Here is a 25,436-nt window from a genome sequence, read left to right on the forward strand (position 1 = left end):
TATCCAGTGTTGGGGAGTAACAGAATACATGTACCGGTGTTATGTATTTAAAATACAAAATATGAGTAACTGTATTCCGTTACAGTTACCGTTTAAAAAGGTGGTATTTAGAATACAGTTACTTTGTTGAAATAAAGGGACTACACAGCAGTCTTTTCCTTTTTCATATATTAGGCTGTCCCCTCTCTATTTTTGGTAATTCCACGCCGGTGAAAACCCAAACAAAACACACATTAAGAGGCTCTAATGACTGTGTCTCAATCTCACGGCCCATGTCACCTATCTGCGGCCTGCATAAATGGCGTGAAGAAATATTTAAAAAAATTATAATTCAAAAAATGATTTACTATGAAGGCAATAGGCAGAGTGTTACAGGCATAGCCCTAAAGAATGTAGCCTCATGGGTAGTGTAGTCCATGCTGCAGGGAGAATATGGACTGCCATACCCGTTATGTGTCTGTGAGCGTGACGGGGGGAGAAGAAGGAGAGTGGAAAAGTACGAGTTGTCCCCGAACAGAAACGAGAGCTGGAGTTTTTTTATTTATTGTCTATTTAGAGAAAAAGGGGGCATAAGTCCTATTACCCTGCAACAATTGTGATACTTGCTTCCAATAAAAGATATATGAAACAGGAACGAGAGATGGAAGCATGTAAATATAATAATAACCACTGCAGCCAAAAAGAGTGCCTGACGAGCCCAGTTGTAAGTAAGCTATCAAGACTCGACTGTACACAATGTATTGCATGGAATAGTTTTCTGTATGAGATCACTGCAAAAAGTGCAGCCTTACCTAATGTCCACCCTACTGTTACTCATTTTATATTAAGATTTACAAATCTAATTGGTATTGGTATGGCGAGTAGCCTTCAGTAATAATAATAAATCACACAGCAATAGTACATTCATGTAGTTGTAAAAAGCATGACAATATATCATGTAATCCAAAGTATTCAGAATACATTACTCTAATTGAGTAACTTAACGGAATACGTTACAAAATGCATTTTGGGGCATGTAATCTGTATTCTGTAATCTGTAGTGGAATACATTTTAAAAGTAACCTTCCCAACACTGTTTATATATTAATACTAACATACATGCATTGAATGAGAATACAAAACTCATCATTGGAGTGGAGTAATGCATACCAAACTACAGGTCTGGTAAGTCAGACTCTTTACAGTTTGAGAGGCTTTCAATATTTTACCAAGTATTTATAGATTAGATGTTACCATATTAAATTATCATTACATGCATACTTAAACATGGGATTTCATGTCACTTAAAATTTGGAACCCTTGGTCTACTACTGTATTTAATTAAATCATTAACTGACATGATCTCTGACACGTCTTTTCTCTCCTAAGTGCACATTTGTTATTTTGTTTTTCATCAAAGCAACATGTCAGGTGATGTTATTTTCTGTCATCAGCAGAAGCCATTGTTGTTGACGGTAGCTTTGCACCCCACTAACCCTGTATAACACAAGGACAAAGTGCATAATTGACTTTTTAAAACCCTGGATGCTGAAACATGTATGTATACAAAAACACTTAAAATAGCATACAAGAAAAAGTAATTAAAAGATTAGTGCACAGGCAAAATCTATTTTATGCATTTAATCTCTGGGCAGAACATTGTTTGTTTTGAATAAGTTCAATTCAGATGTGATTTGCATTGTTCAGATTGAATTGCTCAACTTGAACAGATAGTTTTAAAAACTGAATTTGAAATCCAATGCATTGGTTTGAAAATGATTGGCACTAAACTGAAACTGAATTTAATATTTTAAAAAATGAATTTATTTGCTTTGAAACTGTATCATCAAATCCTTTTTTATTAGTGATTCGGCTGCTACACTAAAGCAAACCACTGATGATATGTTTGCCCAGTTGGAGCTTTGAAACCTTTGATAAATGTAGTCTCAATAGTGGAGCCGAGTCTAAGTAAATAACTGTATAATATATCATAATGTATTAAAATAATATTGTTGCACTGTGATCAGTGTAAGATGTTTATTATTAATGACACCTGAGTATATTTGTTGTTGTTTTTAGACGTCTCTGGTTGAAAATGTTTTTCCTCTGCAGTAATACAAGGAATGTATTTGAAACTGAGTGTGTGACAGGATGCAGCACAGGCAAGATAAGACTTTTTTGTATGTATGAGCTGGCAGCCTGTTGAGGGGTGGGGGATTTAAATCCAGTAGATTAAGGCTGTTGTGTAATGGTTAGATGGTCTGTGCTTTGTGAGACTGACACATACCCTTTTGAAAATACATTCAAATGATCTTATATAAGTACAGGAGTACATGAATGAATATCCTGTTGAAATTCATTATGGTTAAATCACTATGATTACGATGTCCTACTCAGCAGTAATGTGCGTTCATGTGTTGCACCTACGCAGTTTATGTGAGCAGCTTGCTAAGATTAGATGCTGGCTTATGACCATATTTATCCAAAACTAGTGAGTGACTTTTGATTTATGGCAGTATGCTTCACTGCATGGCTGAAGACCTGAGGGGAAATGGGTATGTTGACAAAATGCTTATCTTCAGTGATCTTCATTGGCTGTCCACTTTGTAGAATACATATAATTCAAGTAATGCAAGTGCATGGCCTTTCTACAGCTGCAGGGCAATGACACTGATGACACTGATAGGAGGGGATTGTCCTATGAAGCAGAGTTTTTCTCTGAAGGTAGTAGTTCTAATTTATTCAGACTGCATGAGATTACACAGGGACCACCAATGAACCTGGATAGAGATATGTGTTTTTAAATTGAAAACTCCTATATGGTATGGTGACTGTTCATATGGCATTTGTAAACATGGGAGAAATAGTTCACTCATTTGCCCAACCTAACTTCTAATTTGTCTTCAGCTTACAGTCAGCTTGCTCTCTAGTGGTCAGCCTGCCCCACTGCACAGACAATCCTCAGCTTCACTGGAGATAAGATGGATTAGGTATTTAGCGAAATCTCTTCATGCTGCTGTAAATAGACAGATGGGTTTGAGCCCCCCCCCACCACCACCTAACCAACCAACCTACCAACCTCCACACTCACCGCCTGTCTGTTGCCGTGCCAGGCCACAACATGACTGAACACAGGCAGATAAATGTCTGTTTAATTTCAAAGGATTACTTCTACTCCCCTTTTCATCTTTCTCATTTTACTTTTTTTCAAAAACACTTCTTTAGTTTCATTGAAGCTTTATGGTTTTACAGTGTTTTACTGAAGTGACGGACAACACTAAAACTAAGAAAGACTGTGCCACACTTATTATGCAACATGAGCAGTTTTTCCTTTTTCTTCATATTAATTTGAAAATACAACACTGCTCAAAAAAATAAATACTTTTACCAGAGTATAGCATCAAGTCAATTACACATTTTGGAATATTGATCTGGTCAGTTAAGTAGTGGGGGTAGTTAGGCAGTTTAACAGGTGCTATATAAAAGATCAACAGTTGTGATGGTTCCAGTTTCCACAGACAAGGAATTCCTCAGATCCACAGTGTCCACAGATTCAGATGCCAAGCCACAAACACAGCTCTCACTCACCAACACAGGCTTCTCTGGGAGAATCTGTTCATAGCAAAACAACAGGTTGGATTCTTACGCGTAAGTAGCAAAATTCACACGAGGAGGTAGAGCAGGGCAATATGGCCAAAAATATTTATAATGATATATATTTGAAATTTGTAATAACGATATAACTGACGATATAATTAACGTGAGACAAAATACTTTATAACTCCACAACTTTATTAGTGCAAAAAAACAAACAAACATCAAAGTATTTTCACTTAAACAAGCAGCTGTTTTTATGTGCATTAAAGTTATATAAAAATGTAACAGTGCAAATGCAAATTCCTGTCTGACAGTTTAACCAAAAGGCATTTCCAGTGGAAACTGGCCAACATATCCTCAGCATAACCATGTAGAATATCCACAAAACGTAAAAAAAAAAAAAGGTTATACACACACACAATACAGTAATATTATGTTGAAGCACAGTACGTATCACTCCGCGAGGCTCCGACTATGGTAGTCGTAATGCTCCAACAATCCGGTGTAGCTTCGTAGCTTAGCAAAGTCGTACTAAATCATTTTTGACAGATTTTTGAGCGCCGTGTACCACACAAAATTGGTTCGAGGTCAGTAAGCACAACCAGAATTCATATATAAGAATTATAAGGGGCACTGTCGATTTTTCAGAAAATCAAAAGATTTTAAGAGCGACTTATTTTCCGAAAAACGCGGTAATAACGACGGCCCACTAGCATGCTTTACTAAAAAATGTGCTTTGTTGTGTATCTGACGGACAAAAGCCAAACCAGTTACACACCATTGAAGTTGCATTTTTACAAACCAGTTCTGGTTCATCTGTTTCATTCTCTGTCGCCGCCATGCTTTTTCTGCCATGTGCGTATGAAAACAAAGGCACTGCGCATGCGCGTTCTACCCATATTCTAAAGCAGTGGTTCCCAAACTTTTTTTGCTGGGCCCCCCTTTGTTTACAAGAAAAATGTTCGCGCCCCCCCTCCCCGCACGCGCGCACGCACACACACGCGCGCACAAATCCTCCAACCACACACACCCATATTTTGCTCCATTGCAGTTTATTTCACACCTCAAACATTTAGTAAAAGATTAAGCAAATACACGTAATCTGCAACAAATTACAGGTAGTATGTCCACACCTACACGGGTATTTTTGGAAACGCAGCTGTTTCGTCCACACTTAAACGGCGTCTCGAATTACCGAAAACTGAGATTTTTTTAAAACTCTTTTGCATTTATGGACGAGGAATACAGAGTTCGTCACACAAAGTCAAAGGTATGTGCCACGTCACGCTGTGCGCCACGTCATTGTTTACATGAGATGAATTGCAGAATGGCAGATAGAGACAAAATACTGTTAATCTGACTATCTGCAGGTTTTACACGCTTACATACACAGGCAGTTACTGTCCCTCCATTTACAAAGGCAGAGGCATCACGGTGTGATTATTTTACGTGTAGTTGTTTTTTTCATGTGTAATAATATTCAACATTGCTATGAATAAATTTTTCAAAATGGGTTCAAAAACATAAACAGCTGTGGGATCCTGTTTGTCAGTGATTTGAACAGCCCAGCACTGCTCCAGTCACAGGGAAAACCAATCCTGCAGGGAGACCTACCTCGGCACTTGTGCAGGTGAAACCAAAGGGAAGATATGCTTCACCATATTTTCTAGTCTTTGGCTTAGAAGTTGGTTTGGAAACATATTCAGCGATGCTTCATCTCCTGCTTTGCGTTTCTGTGGCCGCCCCGTGCTAGCAGTGTCCAAGCGTTTTGTTTCTCCCCCCTCTTTCATGCCGCGCCCCCCCTGCAATGGCTCTGCGCCCCCCCTAGGGGGCGGGCCCCACACTTTGGGAAGGTCTGTTCTAAAGCAATATTTCATTTTCTTATCGTTGCCCAACATTATACCGGTATTACCGTGAACAGTATGATATGGCCAAGCCCTACGAGGAGGAGCCAAACTTGAAGTGATTCAACCATCCAGCAAAGACTGAAGGTCTGCCACCGCCTTTAGAAGCGGCAACAAACGAGGACATCAGAATTAGGAGCATTTCTTCATTTTGTAGGGAGAAGATGGGAAGCCAGGCAGGGTCCCATTTCTGCACTACAACCAAACCGCACACACACACACAGAGAGGAGGTAGAACACTATAGAGAGAGTGGTGAGTCAAGCAGTGAGGACAAAGAGACTGTGACAACCAAACGTTCCTCAGCTTTGTACTTTGTCTCTACTGAGCTGTCAAAATGTTTTTTATTCTGAGAATGATATTAATAGTATTCGTTCTTTGCTCTAATCTGTCTTTGTTCTTTCTTTTCAGTTTAAGCTTACACATTTGCATTTTCTGTGTTGTCCTGTAGAGCCAGAAGTGATCAAATTTGGATAAAAGGGTGAAGCTCACACAGCTGTGAGCTGTATCTGCTAATTAGTGCCAAGTAAAAGATTAATAAAATAATAAAGTTTTAGTCACTAAAGCTGAAGCACAAGCTTCTTGGACAGTCCATACTAGAACATACCGTGATAGACAATTCCATAACAGTGCTCCAAAAAGCACCAGTCCCACAAACACTATTAAATTAGTATACATGAGGCTAACTGTGAGCCGTTAGCTTTGAACCTTAAGGGGAAATGTAATTTAATTAGAGGGGAACTCTCCACAGAGGTCAAAGCTGGTTTTTGTACCCATAGACTCATAGATATATAAATATATGAGATGGAAGTTGGCACTGTGATATCATGTGTTTGTTTCTGAAGCACCAATATGAAGCCTCAAAGCATTTCCATTGCTCCCGTCTTGGCTGCAAAAACGGGTGTAAAAAGAGGGACGGGTGTGATACTGCACACTTTTAAAAGCAAATTAGCATGTCATTTCCATTTTGAAACATCCCACATGGAAAATATATATATAAATATATCTTATAAAGTTTGTATCTGTCTTGTGTGAAACTTGTATGAAAAGCATACAAGAGTGAAAACAGATATAAGATCCCTTGAAAAATTATATAAATGAAACTTGTATGTCTTGGATACTTACTAAAACAATATATGAAAGTAATGAGAAAGTGGCCACTTTCATGAGTAAATCATATAAGCCAAATATGATTCACTATATGAAGTTGGCCACATCTTATGCAAGTCTTTTGTAAGTTTTTCATATTTCTTTTCCATATGGGATAGTATGACCAAGATTTGCAAAATAGAAAAAAATATTTATTAAGTATGATTCAGAACGGAGAGCGAGCCCATAAACTAAAAGTAAAGTGTTTACATTGATCATTGTTCATACCAGTTTTTTTAACACTGTAAAGTTTGACTTGCTGGCCCTGATAGGGAACTGTGTTGTTTTTTTGTTTTTTTTTAACTTCAGCGTTGGATCAATTTTTTATCCAGAGAGATTGTTGTGTTACGGAGCCCCGCAGGGGACATGGGAGAAAAAAAAATTAAGACGGACTTTTGCGAGATCTCGCAAAAGTTTTGCGAGATCTCGCAAAACAAACTCGGGATCTCGCAAAACGTTTGCGAGATCTCGCAAAAGTTTTAGCCGCATTCTTCCCATTAGCTTCAAGCTAACGGGAGGTCGACGGGAGGTTGAGACCCACTACAGCCGGGAGGAACACCGCTTTCCCGGCACATCGTGCCTCGACCTCCCGGTCGGCTTCGAGCCAGCGTCCGAAGAATGCGGCTAAAAGTTTTGCGAGATCCCGAGTTTGTTTTGCGAGATCCCGAGTTTGTTTTGCGAGATCCCGAGTTTGTTTTGCGAGATCCCGAGTTTGTTTTGCGAGATCCCGAGTTTGTTTTGCGAGATCCCGAGTTTGTTTTGCGAGATCCCGAGTTTGTTTTGCGAGATCCCGAGTTTGTTTTGCGAGATCCCGAGTTTGTTTTGCGAGATCCCGAGTTTGTTTTGCGAGATCCCGAGTTTGTTTTGCGAGATCCCGAGTTTGTTTTGCGAGATCCCGAGTTTGTTTTGCGAGATCCCGAGTTTGTTTTGCGAGATCCCGAGTTTGTTTTGCGAGATCCCGAGTTAGTTAAAAGTCCGTCTTAATTTTTTTTTCTCCCATGTCCCCTGCGGGGCTCCGTATTGTGTGAATAAAATCAGCCTTGGGACATTTTTTTTGCACATTTCACTGGAGGTATGGATGTGTTTACTTTAAACAAATAGATTCCTGGAAGGTTAGAACAACATTGTAACATATCAACTTCTATATCAACTGATTTGATCAAGCATCCATGTTGGGTTTATTGAAAGGTTTAAAAAGAAAATTCCATAGGCCACATTTTTTCCAGTCTTTAGAGTGCATGTGTCATTTTTAATGTATTCAGTAGTTCTCCTACAAGTTTGTGCTTCAGTTTTTGTGAACTTAATTGTATTGTTACTTTGCTCTAAACAAACTTTAGTGTCAGTGCATTCTACACACCCATTTTTAGAATTAACTTTCTAACTAGCCTTGCCTTAGATGATAAATTAGCACTTCAGGATTCATGCATACAATCTTTATTTTGATACCAAGATTGTTTATACAAAGTTTGCAATTGCAGAGAAATACTCTATTCATCTCATTCTGGAGCAGGAACCACAGGAAGATCTTTGGCACTCAAGAGGTTAACCTCTAGCTCCAAAACCCGAACATGGTAACAGCCAAAATGCTAATGGGTGACACTGCAGTGGCTACATCCATCTTTTATACTATCAGTTCAGTTCATGATGGGCTAAAGTTGCAGGTTGGGAGGGTCACAAAATGCATAAGCTGAGAGACTGGGGGATGATGGGATGGTGGGATACTGGTTCTATGCAGGGCCCCCCATTGTGAGGATGAAACCCTTTTCAGAGCAAAAGCAGATTAGCACTGCAGCCTGACCCCATATGTGCATGAACACACAGACTGTTGGAAAGGAAATTTAGGGCCTTTGTTTTGGAACAACAAAGCTGTTAATCTCTTGTTATGGAAGATGTGATACAGGAATTTCAATAAATCTGTGTCATGGTCTTTGGTAATATTTCAATATGCCAACAACAAGAGAGCCACAAACAAAAGGAATATATGGCGACAAAAGCTCGTGTGTAAATTTACTGTTTTTGTTACGTAACATCTTTTAGTTTCTTAGACTATGCTTGTTTAGCACGTACTCTAAATGCAACCTATAGTGCTTGATGGGACTGTTAATACTTTTCTCCTGACCTTTGTGTGCTACATGCTAAAGCTTGTGAATTGTCAGCAACGTGTACCAAAGTGAAACAAAGATCTATACAAATATGTCCAAGAACAATTTGAATGTATCATTTTTCCTTTGACTCAGAGCATTTGTATTTACGCTTGTGAAACATTTTAGTAAGATTACCCGTGAAATCATTGAAATCATTATTTCAGTTGACTCAAGACTCGATACTCCATTTTCATTAGTTGAGCTTCTTATCTGAAAAGATGTTCTCTTTGAAAAGTTATGTGATTACAGTGTTACAACCATTAACCTAAATAAACAAATTCACAAAAGCATAAGCTCAATTAAGTAGAAACAAGGAATTCAATAGTTTAAAAAAATAAAGAAAAACAATACAATCAAGAGCTTAAGTAAAATCTGAAAAGAATAGTCAATGCAAAAAACATTTCTGCATCCATCCTTGAACAGCTGAAACAGATATTAACAGATGTGGTTATATTCATCTGGATCTGTGTCAGCTGATAGAGAAACTGTACCGAGTCAAACTGAATTCAAACAGCAGCATCAAATGACAGGAGGGTAATTAACTAAGAAAGTATGAACTTGTCATATCCATGACTTTCTGATTGGACTCAGATTGGGAACTTCCACTTGTTAGTGATAAACTCCAAACAGTCTGATCCACAACTTCGCAGTACAAAAGGGTGCTAGTCAGACAGATCCACAATCCTCTATCTTGCTAGATCTCTTACTCTCAGGTAACTCACATCTCAGGTCCAGTTATCCTGCACTGAAGGAAGCAGAAAGCAAGTTGCCGTCTCTCCACATGCAAAAACAGAAAAACATTTGCATGCAGTGGCACTAATCCCACTGACAGCTCTTTGTTAACAATCCAGCAATGAATGGATGGCTGTATCCCAATTCAGGGTCTGCAGCCTTAAAGTACGCAGCCTCAACAATCCTCAAGGGCCGCGTACTTAAAGACCGCTAAGGCCGGAAGTGCGAGGCTTGTGAAATGGGACGGTGTAGCCTCCATTGCGCTGCCCAGGTTGCATAGCAACCATGATACTAACAGCTGGAAACGTTTCATACAGCTTTGTTTGACAGAAATGAAGGAGAAAATCTTTTGTTTATTTGTTTGTTTGTTTCTACATGAGCTTTGATCATTCTCTGATTAAGCTCAGCTATTGAACGGCGTATATTTTAAAGTAAAGGCTTTAAAACCAAGTTAGTACAAACGTCACTAATGTCACATGACTTTGCTGACATGTGGCCAACAGGAATGTTTTAATGTTCTTCATTATTAAACATTTGCACATAAATAAGTGACATAATATTCAGTACTTACTTTTCACAGTTTACTCTTCGGCCGCTCCGCTTCAGCCATCTGCGGCAAAATTATCCACACCGACTGCCGCGCTATGAATTGTGGGATATGTTGGGCCACGAAGTCTACACCACCACAGCCTTAAAATTCAGGGAAATTAAGGACGCATTTGAGGGCTGCATTTCGAGCAGCCTTTGAATTGGGACAGCCTTCGGCGCGCCACTGTGACGTAATTGGCCTTAAAATGCGACCTTTAAGGCTGCAGACCCTGAATTGGGATACAGCCGATGTCTTCCTCCAGCCTAAGTAGGGAGCAACTGATCACGAGATCACAAACAGGTGAGATAATCAGCTCAGGTGCCCAGGTGTTGGCAGGCGTAGAGCAGGAGGAAGGCCGGTCTCTAAGACAGGGGTGTGGCTAGTGCAAAAGCAAACACACAGCACAGACAGTCAGAGAGAGAAAGAAAAAAACAGAATGAGAGAGAGACAGAACAAGTGAGAGCGAGACGACCATGACAGCAGTACTAGCAGTACTAACGTTATTCAGAGTTTCACAGTTTATCAGGACAAGCAAGACAAGTAGCGGCTGCCTTTTAAAATCTAAAAGTAGATATTAATTAAATATAAAGTGATCCCTCTTATTTCTTTGCATGCACCCTTGACATTGCTGCCATCCTGTGGTCACAATTGACTACTATAAAAAGCAGGGTTGCCTTTTTTCTATACAAATCCACAGTGCATCTCATGTCCGTATCCCAGCTTAAAGTTGTCTTTTTTGAAGGGGGTGGTTAATGCGCATGTTCTGGTCTTTGACAAGAGACCAATGAGAGTTTAGCATGCTAGACTACCTGTTACTGGTTCTGCTTCTGCTCCTCTTACATCAGTTAACATCAAACATAAAGCCTGAGGGCCAGAATCAGTCTGGCAAAGACTCCAATGTGGCCCACTGGTAGACTTCAGAAAATGTGTAAGAGTGCATAGATTTTAAACTTTTAATTGTATGTCCAAAGTTTTGCAGCTTTTCCTATTAATAAATTCTCCACCTGCACTGCCATTCATACACAAAAGTAGTTAAGTAAAAAATAAACAATTAAATGACAGAAAAACTTCTGGTTTTCCACTATAAAGATTTCTCTTTTATTATAGTGGTTCCATAGTTTAAAAACTCTTGTTTTATAAATACAGTCAGGGCAATAAGAAGCACCAATGCCACATGATAAGAACTTTTTTCTCAAATACAGTGGGGCAAAAAAGTATTTAGTCAGCCACCGATTGTGCAAGTTCCCCCACTTAAAATGATGACAGAGGTCAGTAATTTGCACCAGAGGTACACTTCAACTGTGAGAGACAGAATGTGAAAAAAAAAAATCCATGAATTCACATGGTAGGATTTGTAAAGAATTTATTCGTAAATCAGGGTGGAAAATAAGTATTTGGTCAATAACAAAAATACAACTCAATACTTTGTAACATAACCTTTGTTGGCAATAACAGAGGTCAAACGTTTACTATAGGTCTTTACCAGGTTTGCACACACAGTAGCTGGTATTTTGGCCCATTCCTCCATGCAGATCTTCTCAAGAGCAGTGATGTTTTGGGGCTGTCGCCGAGCAACACGGACTTCCAACTCCCGCCACAGATTTTCTATGGGGTTGAGGTCTGGAGACTGGCTAGGCCACTCCAGGACTTTCAAATGCTTCTTACGGAGCCACTCCTTTGTTGCCCGGGCGGTGTGTTTTGGATCATTGTCATGTTGGAAGACCCAGCCTCGTTTCATCTTCAAAGTTCTCACTGATGGAAGGAGGTTTTGGCTCAAAATCTCACGATACTTGGCCCCATTCATTCTGTCCTTAACACGGATCAGTCGTCCTGTCCCCTTGGCAGAAAAACAGCCCCATAGCATGATGTTTCCACCCCCATGCTTCACAGTAGGTATGGTGTTCTTGGGATGCAACTCAGTATTCTTCTTCCTCCAAACACGACGAGTTGAGTTTATACCAAAAAGTTCTACTTTGGTTTCATCTGACCACATGACATTCTCCCAATCCTCTGCTGTATCATCCATGTGCTCTCTGGCAAACTTCAGACGGGCCTGGACATGCACTGGCTTCAGCAGCGGAACACGTCTGGCACTGCGGGATTTGATTCCCTGCCGTTGTAGTGAGTTACTGATGGTGACCTTTGTTACTTTGGTCCCAGCTCTCTGCAGGTCATTCACCAGGTCCCCCCGTGTGGTTCTGGGATCTTTGCTCACCGTTCTCATGATCATTTTGACCCCACGGGATGAGATCTTGGAGCCCCAGATCGAGGGAGATTATCAGTGGTCTTGTATGTCTTCCATTTTCTGATGATTGCTCCCACAGTTGATTTTTTCACACCAAGCTGCTTGCCTATTGTAGATTCACTCTTCCCAGTCTGGTGCAGGTCTACAATTCTTTTCCTGGTGTCCTTCGAAAGCTCTTTGGTCTTGGCCATGGCGGAGTTTGGAGTCTGACTGGTTGAGGCTGTGGACAGGTGTCTTTTATACAGATGATGAGGTTAAACAGGTGCCATTCATACAGGTAACGAGTGGGGGACAGAAAAGCTTCTTACAGAAGACGTTACAGGTCTGTGAGAGCCAGGGATTTTCCTTGTTTGAGGTGACCAAATACTTATTTTCCACCCTGATTTACAAATAAATTCTTTACAAATCCTACCATGTGAATTCATGGATTTTTTTTTCACATTCTGTCTCTCACAGTTGAAGTGTACCTCTGGTGCAAATTACTGACCTCTGTCATCATTTTAAGTGGGGGAACTTGCACAATCGGTGGCTGACTAAATACTTTTTTGCCCCACTGTATCTTATGCACAGAAACTGAGATGTATTGTTAAAATTACACTTCTTTTACTTATATTAAAATATCTCCATGATTAAATGTTTAGTTAGATGTCTATTGTGCATTTTGCTATTTATCGTACTGTTTATTTTAATCTCTGTGTGCAGCGCTTTGTGACTACCTGTCTATGAAAAGCGCTTAATAAATAAACTTTACTTACTTACTTACACTGACAGAAAGGGCAGTTTCTGTCCAGCCCTCTTAAGATCAAAGTTGGCTGTATGTGGGCGACAGAATAAAATGAGTCCGACATCCCTGATGGTAAATGGAGCAGCTCTATTGCTTTACGCTTGATTCATCAAAGAGCAACTTGGGGTTAGTATCTTGCCTGAGGATATTTGGCATGCAGACTGGAGCAGCCAGGGATCGAACCACCAACCTTTTCAATTAGCAGAGGACCAGCTCTACCTGACTTCCTGTGTTTACTCCTGTTTGTGGAAAAAGAGGTAACATTAGTAAGGTGCCAATTTTGTGTTATCCATCATCATAACAGATATCTTTTCTCTTTGCTTGTTAATAAATAAACAAGCAAATATCCAATTTCCCAGTGTGACACCATGTTATCATCTCATGTATGCTGGAGCAGTGTTATTAACACTTTAATTGTAACTCTGTCACATATGGAGCTTTAATTTAAAAGCTTTAATTGAAACTAAAATTTAAAATGCGACTGAACAAAGCACTACCTTCATTAAATCATTAAAACCAACTCATTATCACTGGACTCACATGTTGGTAACTCGAGCATAGGCTGGCAGCCACTTCGTATGATAGGCTCCCTGTGGAAGCATTTTTCTTTAGCGTTCTTTTAAATACTGTGTCTGACTTTGTGCGAGAGCAATGTAACACCGATAGAGGGTGTAGAAGTGTCTATCTACACTCTCACCCTCCCTCAGGGCTCCATGTCCTGCTCTTATATAATGACTCATTGAGAGCATGTTAGTGCACAAGTAGTGCATGCTCTTCTCTCTGTCCCAAGGGGACTGTTGGCACAGCATCACAACTGGGGCTGTATGTTGTTACACTGTCTATGATTTTTGGACACTACACAGATATATACTTTTCACTTCAGACGCCATTATCTTGACATATGTACCTACCCTAACTGTAGTTACAGACACTTCTTCAGTGCTTACAGTTCTAAAACTAGAGTCCACAACACAGCATAGTGTAAGAAAGGTGTCTGATACAATTCAATGAAACGAAATTGCACATTAAATTAAAAATGACTGACTTCCTGTTGGGTTTAGGACTTTTGTACATCTTAGATCAGGCTGCCTAATTTCAGACTCATAGATGAAACTTAATGTAGGGGCTGCTTTTTAAAAAATGTTGTAGGTGGTGCTGTGGAGCTATTTTGCAATATCCAATGATCAGAGCCATAAAAAATGAAAGTCTTCATCAAACTGGAGGTGCAACAAGTTTCAAGACTTTTTGAGCTTAGCCTGCCCCTGGGTTCAGGGTGGAACTCCCATCATGGCTGTAAAGTTTGGGAGAGATTCAACAAGGTGTCTGTGAGTTATAGCAATTTCGTGCTTGATAAGATAAGATAAGATAAGATAAGATAAGATAAGATAAGATAAGATACAATAAGATAAGATACAATAAGATAACCTTTATTAGTCCCACACGTGGGAAATTTGTTTTGTTACAGCAGGAAGTGGACAGTGCAAAAGTTACATAGCAAAAATTAGAAAAACACTGGAATGGGATAAGATTAAGATACTGTACACAACTGTACACAATAGAATAGAATAAAATAGAATAAAATAAAATAAAATAAAATAAAATAAAATACTATATACAATAGAATGGTAGAATTGAATTGATGAATTGATGGGAAAATGTTGCAATTAATTTGATGACAACTCACAGTTTTCCATGCATCCTAAGCACAACTCATCAACGCTTTCCTGGACAAATTTGAGGTTGCTGTGGTTGACCACCTTGAAACTGTGGTCTACGAGTAAAACATGAAATTTCCTGCTCCCACTAAGTGGCGTTGTGACCACTGGCAAATATTGCATTTGAAATATGTTCAGGGGTGGAGCCTTATCAGTTTGGTCCTGATTGGACAATGTATTTGTGAATAAGAACCAATTAAACTTTCATGGTGAATGATCAAAATGCAGTGTGGACACACAAAGGCACCACAATTTTGAATATGGCCCACATCTGTAGTTTAGACTGACCAAATATGAAGTTGATTGGATAAAATCCCTCAGAAGAGTTCAAAAAAGAATAATTCCTGGAAATGGTCAAGTTAGCGCCACAATTTCATCTTCAATTTACTATGGCTGACTTCCTGTTGGGTTTGAGTCATGTACCCAGTGGACTTTTAGTCCTGTCTTGGCATGTACCAGATTTCATACATGTGCATGACACCCAGTTGGGTCAGTTTTTTCACTTTTGTAGAGGGCGCTACTGAGCCATTATGTCCAAAACCAATCAAATACATAAATAAATAGTAAAATACGAGACTGTGTGCACAATTTCATGAGTTTGTGAGCATTTTAAGGCCCTCAAAAAAGCAATTAAATTACCAAAATAATAAAAATAAAAATAATAAATGGAGCGGCTCTGAAAGTAGCATTTAATTAAGACACATTGCTTTACAATAAATCCTTACCTTTCTTTAAGAAATTAAGCTATTCACGAACTCCACGCAGTTCTTGGAGGATGACGGAACTGATACTTTTTTGACTCACATAAATCCAGTAGAATGCAGTTTGAACTGTCATCTGTGATTGCCGACTAAGGTTTATGTTGAGCAATAATGTTGAGCAATATTAAACATGTTAGTGGTTCTAATAGATTTTAAATAAAAATGTTTTATTTAAGTAAAGCGTATTATTTCGGATAAGAATCGTCTTCCTATATGAAATGCCTGAAACGCAAAAATAAATTTGAAGAAAATGCGTAAACATATACCTATATTTATTTTGAAGTTCCAACTTCCGGTTGTGCTGTGCCACATGCTTTTAGCTGAACTGTTTACGTTGTGGGGACTGCTGGAGAGAAGCACAGCCAGTCTGCACTACACCCCAGCACGATTTAAGACAAAATGTTGACAGCAGAGTCTTTTTGTCGGTTTACGCACGCCAGACGCTGACACGCCAATGAATGGAGTTACTTTTTGCGTTGTTGGAATTCCGCCTCGCTCAGACGCTGAAGTAAGTCAGATATAATAACTGTTTTTCTGGTGACTGGAACAATTTTATTATTATAATATTGATCAGTTATTCCCGTCGGGGGGGAACCATCTTTTTCTTTATGGGTTTATTTATTAAACCCATAAATACTCAAGACGGTAAATCTACCCAAAAATGGATGCTACTTAGTATAATCGTATACTAGACGAATCAGAGCTTTTTTGCCGTAAAAAGTCTAAACCAAGGATGTTAAACTCATTTTCCTGCTTGAGCCCAATTTAATCTCAAGAGCATGTAAACAAGTACATGCTCTGCATATGATGAAGAATCTGAGGCGTTTAAAAAAAAGATATGAATGATATTCGTTATTTTCATTATTTTTTTCATTTAATTATTTATCATTGTACGTGCACTACAATTTAGCGAATCTAAAAGTGGACAGACCGTTCACATATTTTAGGAACTTAAGCCTTACTTGCTAAAATTTGTGCATTCTTCTGTAAAGCTGAAAAGTTAAATGATTTCACATCAATTATTTGACTTTAAAAAGCCCCCACGCCTGCCCAGTGGGCCACACATTTGACAGTCTTGGGTTAAACACTCAAATTAATAAATGTTGTCGTTTCATTAGCAGAGGTGTGGGATAGTTTCCACAATAGCTACATCACAGCATTGACAGACAAACTGCAGACATGACTTTTTGTGCACTTTTGACGTTGTTCTTGTGCTCTTGACCATGTCTTACGCAACTTGTCAAATTCCCAAACTTAAAAACAAAACTGCAAACCACATAATGTTAACTCATAAAAACCTTATGACTGTAAGTGCATGGTTTTGTAAGAAACTCAAAATTGTCTACACCACAGTTTATTCACTCATCATTGACACCGTTCTACACATAATACTTCACATATCTTGCAACATGGAGGTATGGGGTGTGGGCACATAGCAATGGAATTGGAATGCATGTATTTCCATGTGCCAGCCCACATATGCATATTTGGCAACAAAAGGCACATTGTAAGCTTTGGTCTTCTGTTAGTGCAGAAACATTTACTCAGAAACATTTCATGAGCCTTTTTAGAAACTCATTTACTAATCATGTTGTGTCCCTTCACTCAGCACATTATTCTTTGCTCAGATTGTGTGAGTTGTTTTCTCCCCTAACTTTTAATATTTTCAGAGCTTATTATTGTGGGTGTGTTTTCCTATTATTGTCACGGCCCAGTTAGCATCAGGGTCATACACAAGAGATAATTATAACAGTGGTGGTCGAACTTTCAGCATTTTCTTTTTAAGTTTAAAGGAAGTGACTCGACTGTTTTCATCAGAAGTTACATCTGTTGAGTAGCAGTATCTTTTAATACAATATCATTTATTAGTGGATAAATTTATTAATTATTTTACTAACTTATTTTAAGGGAGTTGAGTACATGCTAGGTCTGCTGCATCTGTAACAAAACAGATTATATGACAAAACAAAGGGAGGTACACAAATGAACATACAAGTTTGCTGTGTGCGTGAGGGAGAGAGAGAGAGAGAAAGCAAGACAAGAACATAAGTGTGTGTGTGGGCGTTTGTCATGACATACTTGAAAATGAGGGTGAGAGACTGCAAGAAGCCCCCCTCCCCCGAAAGCAAGAGGTGGACAGGGAAAGACAGTCCATGGTCCACAGCCCCCAAGAATAGAATAGAATAGAAAAGAATAAACACTTTTTTGTCAGTCAACTCATACACCAGTTAGTACACACCAGAACAAAATTTCAGTGAATTTTTTCACCATCAGACTTTACAACATACATGATAAATAAATCTAAATAAGAATCACAGACATGTACACGTAAGAATATAAGAGAAATCTTTATGGTAGATAGCGGAAAAACTGAAGTTTTTCTGTCATTTAATTGTTTACATCATATAGATATATATGTATTAGTGCTGTCAGCATTAATCTCGTTAAAATGACATTAACGCCATTAACGCAGCAAATCTCCGTTAGCAAGTTAGCATAGATTGCCCCATGCGTGGGGCTGCACTGCGCTAACACGTTAACGAGCTAACCGTGCTAACGCATTGACACCGTGAATAGTGTATTAACACAATTCATCTAAAATTACAAAAAAATAATAAAATCAGAGTATGAAGAAGTTATGTTTGGTACCGTAAAGACCACAAACATGTTGAACGAATCATTTTCATAACTTGAAATGCAAATATAAATTGTAAATTTCAAAAACCTATGTACAAATTTTGCAAACAGCAAAGTTATATGCAACTAATTACCTAAAAACGCAGCCAATGCAGCATTGTAGCAGATAACAGGGCATTGCAGAGGATGGTGAAGTCTGTGCAGAGGACTATCTGGTGCAAATTACCTCCCACTGGGGACATCTACAGCTTCAGATGTAGAGAAAGAGCCGTCTGTATCCTACGCAACCCAACCCACCCTGCACATGAACTGTTTACTCTCCTCCCCTTTGGATGGAGGCTTCAGAAACCGCTTCTAACCGAATGCAGTCAGACTGCTAAGCTGCACTATGCTCAAAGTGAACACCTTACACCTTAAAAACATGCCACTCTGGAATTGTTGTTACTGATGTTTTAGTTAACTCTGTGCACTGCTGTTCCCTGCTGGTGGAATTTTGTACATTCATTGGATCTGTTACTAAGATTTTAGTATATTTAAGTATTTATTGTAGTTATTTCTACTTTTTTACATATTGTTAAGTAGCTCACTGCTTATACTGTGACCTAAGAAACTGTGTTTTGTTCATGTTGTTTCCTGTTATCTCCCTCTTCAAATGTGGTGTTGGATTCTCTCTTTGCATTTGTTTCACATTATGTTTAACATACATCGCCTGTACATAATTTGATGATCAACAAAATTTGTCTCTGTAAAAGAATTTTGTTTGAGTCATAATTAAATACAGAATCAAGATTTGAAAAGCTGCTACAGGCCTGGCAAAAACTGCTTGTAGGATGGTTTTTGCTAGAGATGGACCGATCCGATATTACGTATCGGTATCGGTCCGATACTGACCCAAATTACTGGATCGGATATCGGAGAGAAATAAAAAATATAATCTGATCCATTAAATATCAAAAAAGCACCTCACAAAACTTGCGACACGGCGTAACTCGGCTCATAACCGTAGCACGTTGGAGCAGTGTGCATCACGTGATAGAGCAGCTGTTTGTATTTGTAGACTCGCTACCAAACCAGCATTTCATCTCTGAGGAAGTTATCCCAGAGAGAAGTAAAGCAAGTGTGTAAGTTCATCTCTGAATGTTTGTAAAGCATTCAACCGATATATGGAGCGACTGCCTCTTCTTGCTGCTACTTCAATCGTGAAACTGCTTAATGATCAGCTGATCGGCTTTTCTCTCTTCTTTGTTTTTGGCCCACTTTGCACCAGAAAGAGGAAACCAGCGGCTGAACAACAGCAGCACGTTTAACCTTGATAAGCTGCTGTTAGAATTTATTTAATATTACTTTCTACAGCAGGATCTTTTTCTACAGCTGACGTAACTGTGCAGGGGCGGATCTAGCAAAGTTTAGCCAGGGGGGCCGATAGGGCATGAACAGGGAAAAGGGGACACAAAGACATACTTTTCTTTCTTATTCTCATTTAAAATGTCGAGCTTTTAATAAATAATTATCTGAATATTACACCCAAAGTTTTAATCTGGTGTAAAATGTATAGAAGTCCATTACTATATATAGTAACTGTTAAGTCTAATATACCCTAGTAAGCTATACTACTATACCCTATTAGTTAGGTTGCTTAATATTTCTGCTAAGTACTCTTTAAAATACCAGAATAGGGAGGATGGAGCAGGTTTAAGTTTATTAGATTGATCAGTTTTGCTGAACTATGAAATATTTTGGGTGCAGTGTGTTTTTTACATACAGGTATAACAGAATAGCTTTAGTGTTGTTGTTTATTTAAACTTGAGTATGAACTTATACAAAATGCAGCAAGATATTAAAAAACAGTTTCATTGATTAAAAAACACTATATTGGATTCATATCGGTATCGGCAGATATCCAAATTTATTATATCGGTATCGGTATCGGACATAAAAAAGTGGTATCGTGCCATCTCTAGTTTTTGCTATTAATGGCTAATGTTTTTCATATACTGTAAAGAATGACCTAAGAGTGGAGATCAGAAAGCATCTTTGTCTGTTTGTTTGTCTTCTTTGTCTCACAACAGAGGTTTGAAACTAAAGATAACATCAAGCTTTACTTAGGGTCAGCCTTTAGTATCTATGGATGTCAGCTATTTAAGCAGTAACGGCATTTAGTGCATGTCTGAAGAGCCCAGGCTACAGTCTTCTGTTGCACTGATGCAGTTAGTGTGTGAATATTATTAAATGTGCTTTGGTGGTATGCGCTGTGAATTCACATCATCTGATGAAACAGAAGAGAAAGTCACACAGCCTCGAGGGAGCATCCTCTCCTCACAGCCACTCCTCGACTGGGTCATAAAAAAACAAGCAGAGCACATGCATATTCTTGTATGACTCACACATTACTATGACTCACACGTAATATTGTGTTATTTTTGTTCTGCCCAGACTCATGATTGTGAGTTCCTAGCATCAGTAAAAACTATAAATAAAAAAGAAAGAAATCATTATGAGTGCATTGGAAGGGGAAGTGAAGGCCAGAAGAGGAGAGGAGATGAAGATGCAGAGTCTGCTGTATGATGTTTGCATGGCTGTCACCCTCCTTTAGTGTCTCTACATCACACTTTTGTTTCCTTATCTTCATCCTCCCTTTCTCTTGCTTTCAGTCTTAACTGTATTCAGGTGTTAATAAAACGAGGACTGTGGGTCTGACAGCACCGTTAGAGCTGTTTGGTAAAGCCTAGAGGAGGATGGACACGTGCAGACACACACACACACACACATGCACACACACAAGCTGGCATTCACATTTAGTTTTTCTAGAGGCACTAACATTGATGCAAGTTGGCGGTTCAGTTGTAATCATTTATTCCTTCTCTCAGAATCCCACATTTACTCAACATCGTGTTATCAAAATCACTGATGCACAATACACGTGTTGTTTTACACTTACTTACAGATTTCTCTTTAAACTTATTACACTTATGTGTTTGTGTCAAATCTCGTATTGCACTCTTCAAGACCAATTCATGGCTTTGTGTACATGGGCAGTTCAAAGGAGGAGACTTTCAGTATTTAAAACAATAATTAACATGTGAGCATAGAAGTTATGGCCTGCCTTACAGTATAAAGCACCTTGAGGCGACTGTTGTTGTGATTTGGTGCTGTATAAATAAAACTGAATTGAATTAAACTAGAAGGGAAGCAATCTAGGCAACAATGACATGTCATGAATTTGCACACTATCTTTGCATTATTTAACAACAATCCAAGCAGGTTTGTCTTTTTCCCCCGTTAAAGCAGCAGGCAACATCGATGAAAATTGTGAAAGGATCCTTTAAGGTTTCAGGAGAATTGATGAGCGATTCGATTAGTGAAAAAACAAATATATGATAAACCAATTTCTAAAATTAAACCACAATAGTGAAACAAGCTTAATACAGCTACCTCTAGTAAAAATTAAACACAATGTCACTTTACTCGCTAATACAACACTGACCTTACATGTTTAGCATACAGTTGTTCCGTAGTGTAGTAAATAAAAATACCTACTAGTTATATTATACGTTCAAAGGACACTGTGTGCGGAGCACTGTATATGTAATACCCTAGAAAAAAGCAACCAATCCTAACTAATCATCTTTGCTTGACCTTTTTTTGATGATTTTTCTATCCCATATAAATAATAATAATTGTAATGTAAAATAGACCCAGATTTTATAATATGTGTTCTGAAGAGCAATATCAGCTAGCCAGTTGTGAGTTTAAGAGAAGCTGACAGGCAGAGAGAGAGAGAATAGCATTTCTCTTTTCTCTACCAGTGGCCTGGACTGTTAAGCTAAAGAATGAGATGAATGTGACTGAAAGAGAAAAAGAAGGAGAAGAGAGAGAGAGAGAGAGAGAGCTGGCATGTCAGCAAATAGTCCCAAGGCAGAGAGAGAATGAAAAGAGACGCACAGTGGAGAGGGGGGAAGACTATACTTAGACACCAATACTGCTCTAGTGCCAGAATAGAGGAGAATATCTTATAAGCATCGTGGGATTTTTGCATTACTTATTTGAGATGGACTTGTTTCTGAAATCCAGAGATGAGTGATGAATATAAGCCAACCTACACACAGCAAACCACCACATCACTGAACTGAGTGTGTTGCATTTGGACAGTTGCTTTGAAAGCTTTCAAGAGGACGAGCTGAGATTGAAGAGAAGTGCCAGCTTATTTTACAACTACAATTAACCTGGAACTGATGTTCTTTTATACAAAGAACGTTATATCTAAATGAGAGGATATAGAGGGCGAGAAGAAGTGATATTTCCTGTTTTGATCACCAAAAAAAAAGAACACTGTGGACTTGCTCAAGAGAAAATTGAAGAAAAGTGAAACCATATTATACTTGAAGTTTGGACTGCGTCTGCATAGCTTGAACATCGATCTGTAAGACCTTTGAAACATGATCAGATGAGTAGACTTACAGACTTTGTGCTTCTGTTCTGATGGTGCCGCTTCAGTAGTTAACACTGTGTAGAACTGTTTTGTTTGTTTTTTTACCACCAATTTAGCTTACTACTGGTCACAATGCAGCAAGTAGAGACTGTGCACAGATGAACGCAAATCTCAGTCTCACATTCTGAAGCTTTGGTGTGTTTTTATGTGTTTGCTACAAAGACAATACATGTTTGTTTGAATGTGGGAGTTCTAATGTTGAGGGTGTCGAGTGTAGCACCAGCTCCAGCAGGCCACAAGTGGCGATTCCAGTGCTCTGTCGGGGTTGACTGTAGCGACGCCGAACCTCGCTGTATCTGGCTGGCTGTTTTAAGGGATGTTTTACCTCATGCCTCCCCTTGTCAAACACCCATCACATCAACAAGAAGAAGTGCATACCGGAGGGTCATACGTCGCCGTTGCTTGTCTTGGGTAATTAGTTGTGATAAAGCAGTATTAACAAATTTGATTTATTGGTTAAAGGACTAGTTTTGTGCATGAAAATCTTAAACTTGACACATTATGTGGGGTGCTATCTGCTGGATTTCATTTGCTATCTGTACAAAATTGTTTAAGAACAATGTTTTTGAAGAAAAAGTGTCCCATATCTACTAATACTCTTAAATAAGTTCTAAAATAACAGTTTAAAATCAAACATCAAACATCTCATGTTATTTAGCACCCAAAACATTTAATCTAAAATTAGGTTTCAAGACAAGGTTTGGGGTGATGAGCAATGATCATGTAGACATCATTCCAATACCATCAATACCATCAATACCATCACGTAGATATCAACTCACCAACAAGAGGGTTTTGGCCTTTCAATATTACATCATTAGACAGTAGAGTCAGCATGTTTCGCCCATGTACCTCACATAGTAGCCGTTCTGACTATTATGGCTTTCCTACCTGAATCAAGCAAATATTATAACAGAACACTTAATATTTGACCTGTTCCAGCTCATATTTGTCCCAAAATGTCTAGTAAATGTGGAATTGTGTTGAGTTATTATCTTTTATTATCATTTTAATTTTTTGGTCATTTTTGAGTGACATTAACCTAAATTTGATGCTCTGTCACTGGTATGGGATCTAAATTGGGAAACACTGGTAGACACTAGACACTCCCTAGTGTCTATCTCTTAAAAACTACTACGGAATACCTCACCTGTTAAATGCATTAAAAATTACCCTATTAGCACATCAACAGCCCTGACCTATTGCAATAAGGAGAGATCATTTGGAAGAATTTGACATACCGTATTTCCCAGACTACAAAGCGCACCTGAATATTAGCCGCACAAGCTAAAATCAGGGGAAAATCCTGTTTTGTACATACATTAGCTGCACCTGACTAAAAGCCGCAGGTGTTTCAATGTTGACTTATCATATGTAAGAGAATATGCACAAAGCAAATTGTCAGGAAAGAGATGGCTGTTTGGAGACACACCCCTTTTATTAATATTTTGAAAAACAAGTTGCAGGTACATATTTGCATAACTTTTTAGGTATATGCACAAGTGTCGGTAATTACAAGTACGAAACATGTACTGTGCTTCATAAATGAGTAACAAATGTAGTACATAACAATAACCTACAGCACACCAGAAAAATAGATTCGGACTACCTTTTAGGCTCAGGTGCAGTGACACGGCTTTAACAAGAAGAGAAGTCAGTCATTCACCACCATCTTTCTCTTCTTCCTGCGCACTAAAACCACCAAAGTCCTCTTCTCCAGTGTCGGATACGAACAGGCTCAGGATGGCTACGTCCTCCACTCTCCGCTTCTCTCCTTCGTTGTCACTTTCAAAACCAAACAAATCCTCGTTGTCAGTGTCAGAGTCGAACACCCTCTGAAGGGCCGTGGCGGTGTCCTCCTCTCCATCATGCAGCAGTCCAGCCCTTCGAAATCCGTTGGTGATCGTGGATGTTTTCACACTTTTCCACGCTGTCAGAATCCACCGGTGGAGTTGGGCATAACTTGCTTTTCGCAAGTTTATTGCCGCTCGTCATCCACGCCTCCCGCTGAACGCGTAGCACTACTTTGAAGTTTGTTTTTCGCGCTACTTCGTACGGCACTATGATGCCTGGCGGATGGACATGTGACCAACATACCACTCCTGAACCCCGATACTGTGTGTCTGATCACATGCCCTTCCGCCAGGCAACGTAGTGCCGTACAACAGCGGATCAAACAAAACAAATTGTCTTACGATATGACAAAAATCATGGACAATCCATAGAAAAGCCGCACCTGACTAAAAGCCGCAGGGTTCAAAGCTTGTGCAAAAAGTAGCGGCTTATAGCCCGACAATTACGGTAAATAATTGAGATATAGAAATTTACTTATTTGGCAATTAGACTCCAATGATCCATCATGGCAGAACGGAATGCCATATTTATAATTTGCAAAGCGGCGCCCAGGTGTCACTGTTGATGATGACGTCATCTAAATAGACAGCAGTACATGCAGCGTTTGGCTGCAGCAGCCAGTCCATGAGGCGCTAGAAACTGACTGGGGCTCCAAACAAGCCAAACGGAAGTGTGACAAGTGGAGAAGGCCATTTTTTCCTTGGATTTTGCAGACAAGGGAATCTGCCAGTGGCCCTTGGTTAAATCCAGTGTTGTGAAAAAGCGAGCAGTGTCTAACCGGTTTGTCGACCCACGGCATGGGATAAGCAGCAAATTGCGTTCATCCTCGTGAATGAACTTACGAATCATGGATTTTAAA

General features: G+C 39.1%; 1 protein-coding gene across 3 annotated transcripts in view; it reads left to right on the forward strand.

Moving 5' to 3' along the window:
- Positions 1–25,436, forward strand: part of LOC102775806 (rho GTPase-activating protein 23-like) — a 75,636-nt gene that overhangs the window by 8,698 nt on the left and 41,502 nt on the right. Inside the window, exon 1 of one of the 3 annotated variants that reach the window (XM_087845213.1) lies at positions 16,052–16,105. The exons of 1 other annotated variant lie outside the window; for it this stretch is intronic. In XM_087845213.1, coding sequence (XP_087701339.1) covers positions 16,052–16,105 — 54 coding nt within the window. Of the gene's footprint in view, positions 1–16,051; positions 16,106–22,918; positions 23,135–25,436 lie in introns of those variants that run through there. One more of the 3 variants, XM_087845216.1, reaches the window with a different exon arrangement.

The sequence above is a fragment of the Neolamprologus brichardi genome, chromosome 8 (assembly GCF_056152115.1).
Source record: "Neolamprologus brichardi isolate AB-2024 chromosome 8, ASM5615211v1, whole genome shotgun sequence".
NCBI lineage: Eukaryota > Metazoa > Chordata > Actinopteri > Cichliformes > Cichlidae > Neolamprologus > Neolamprologus brichardi.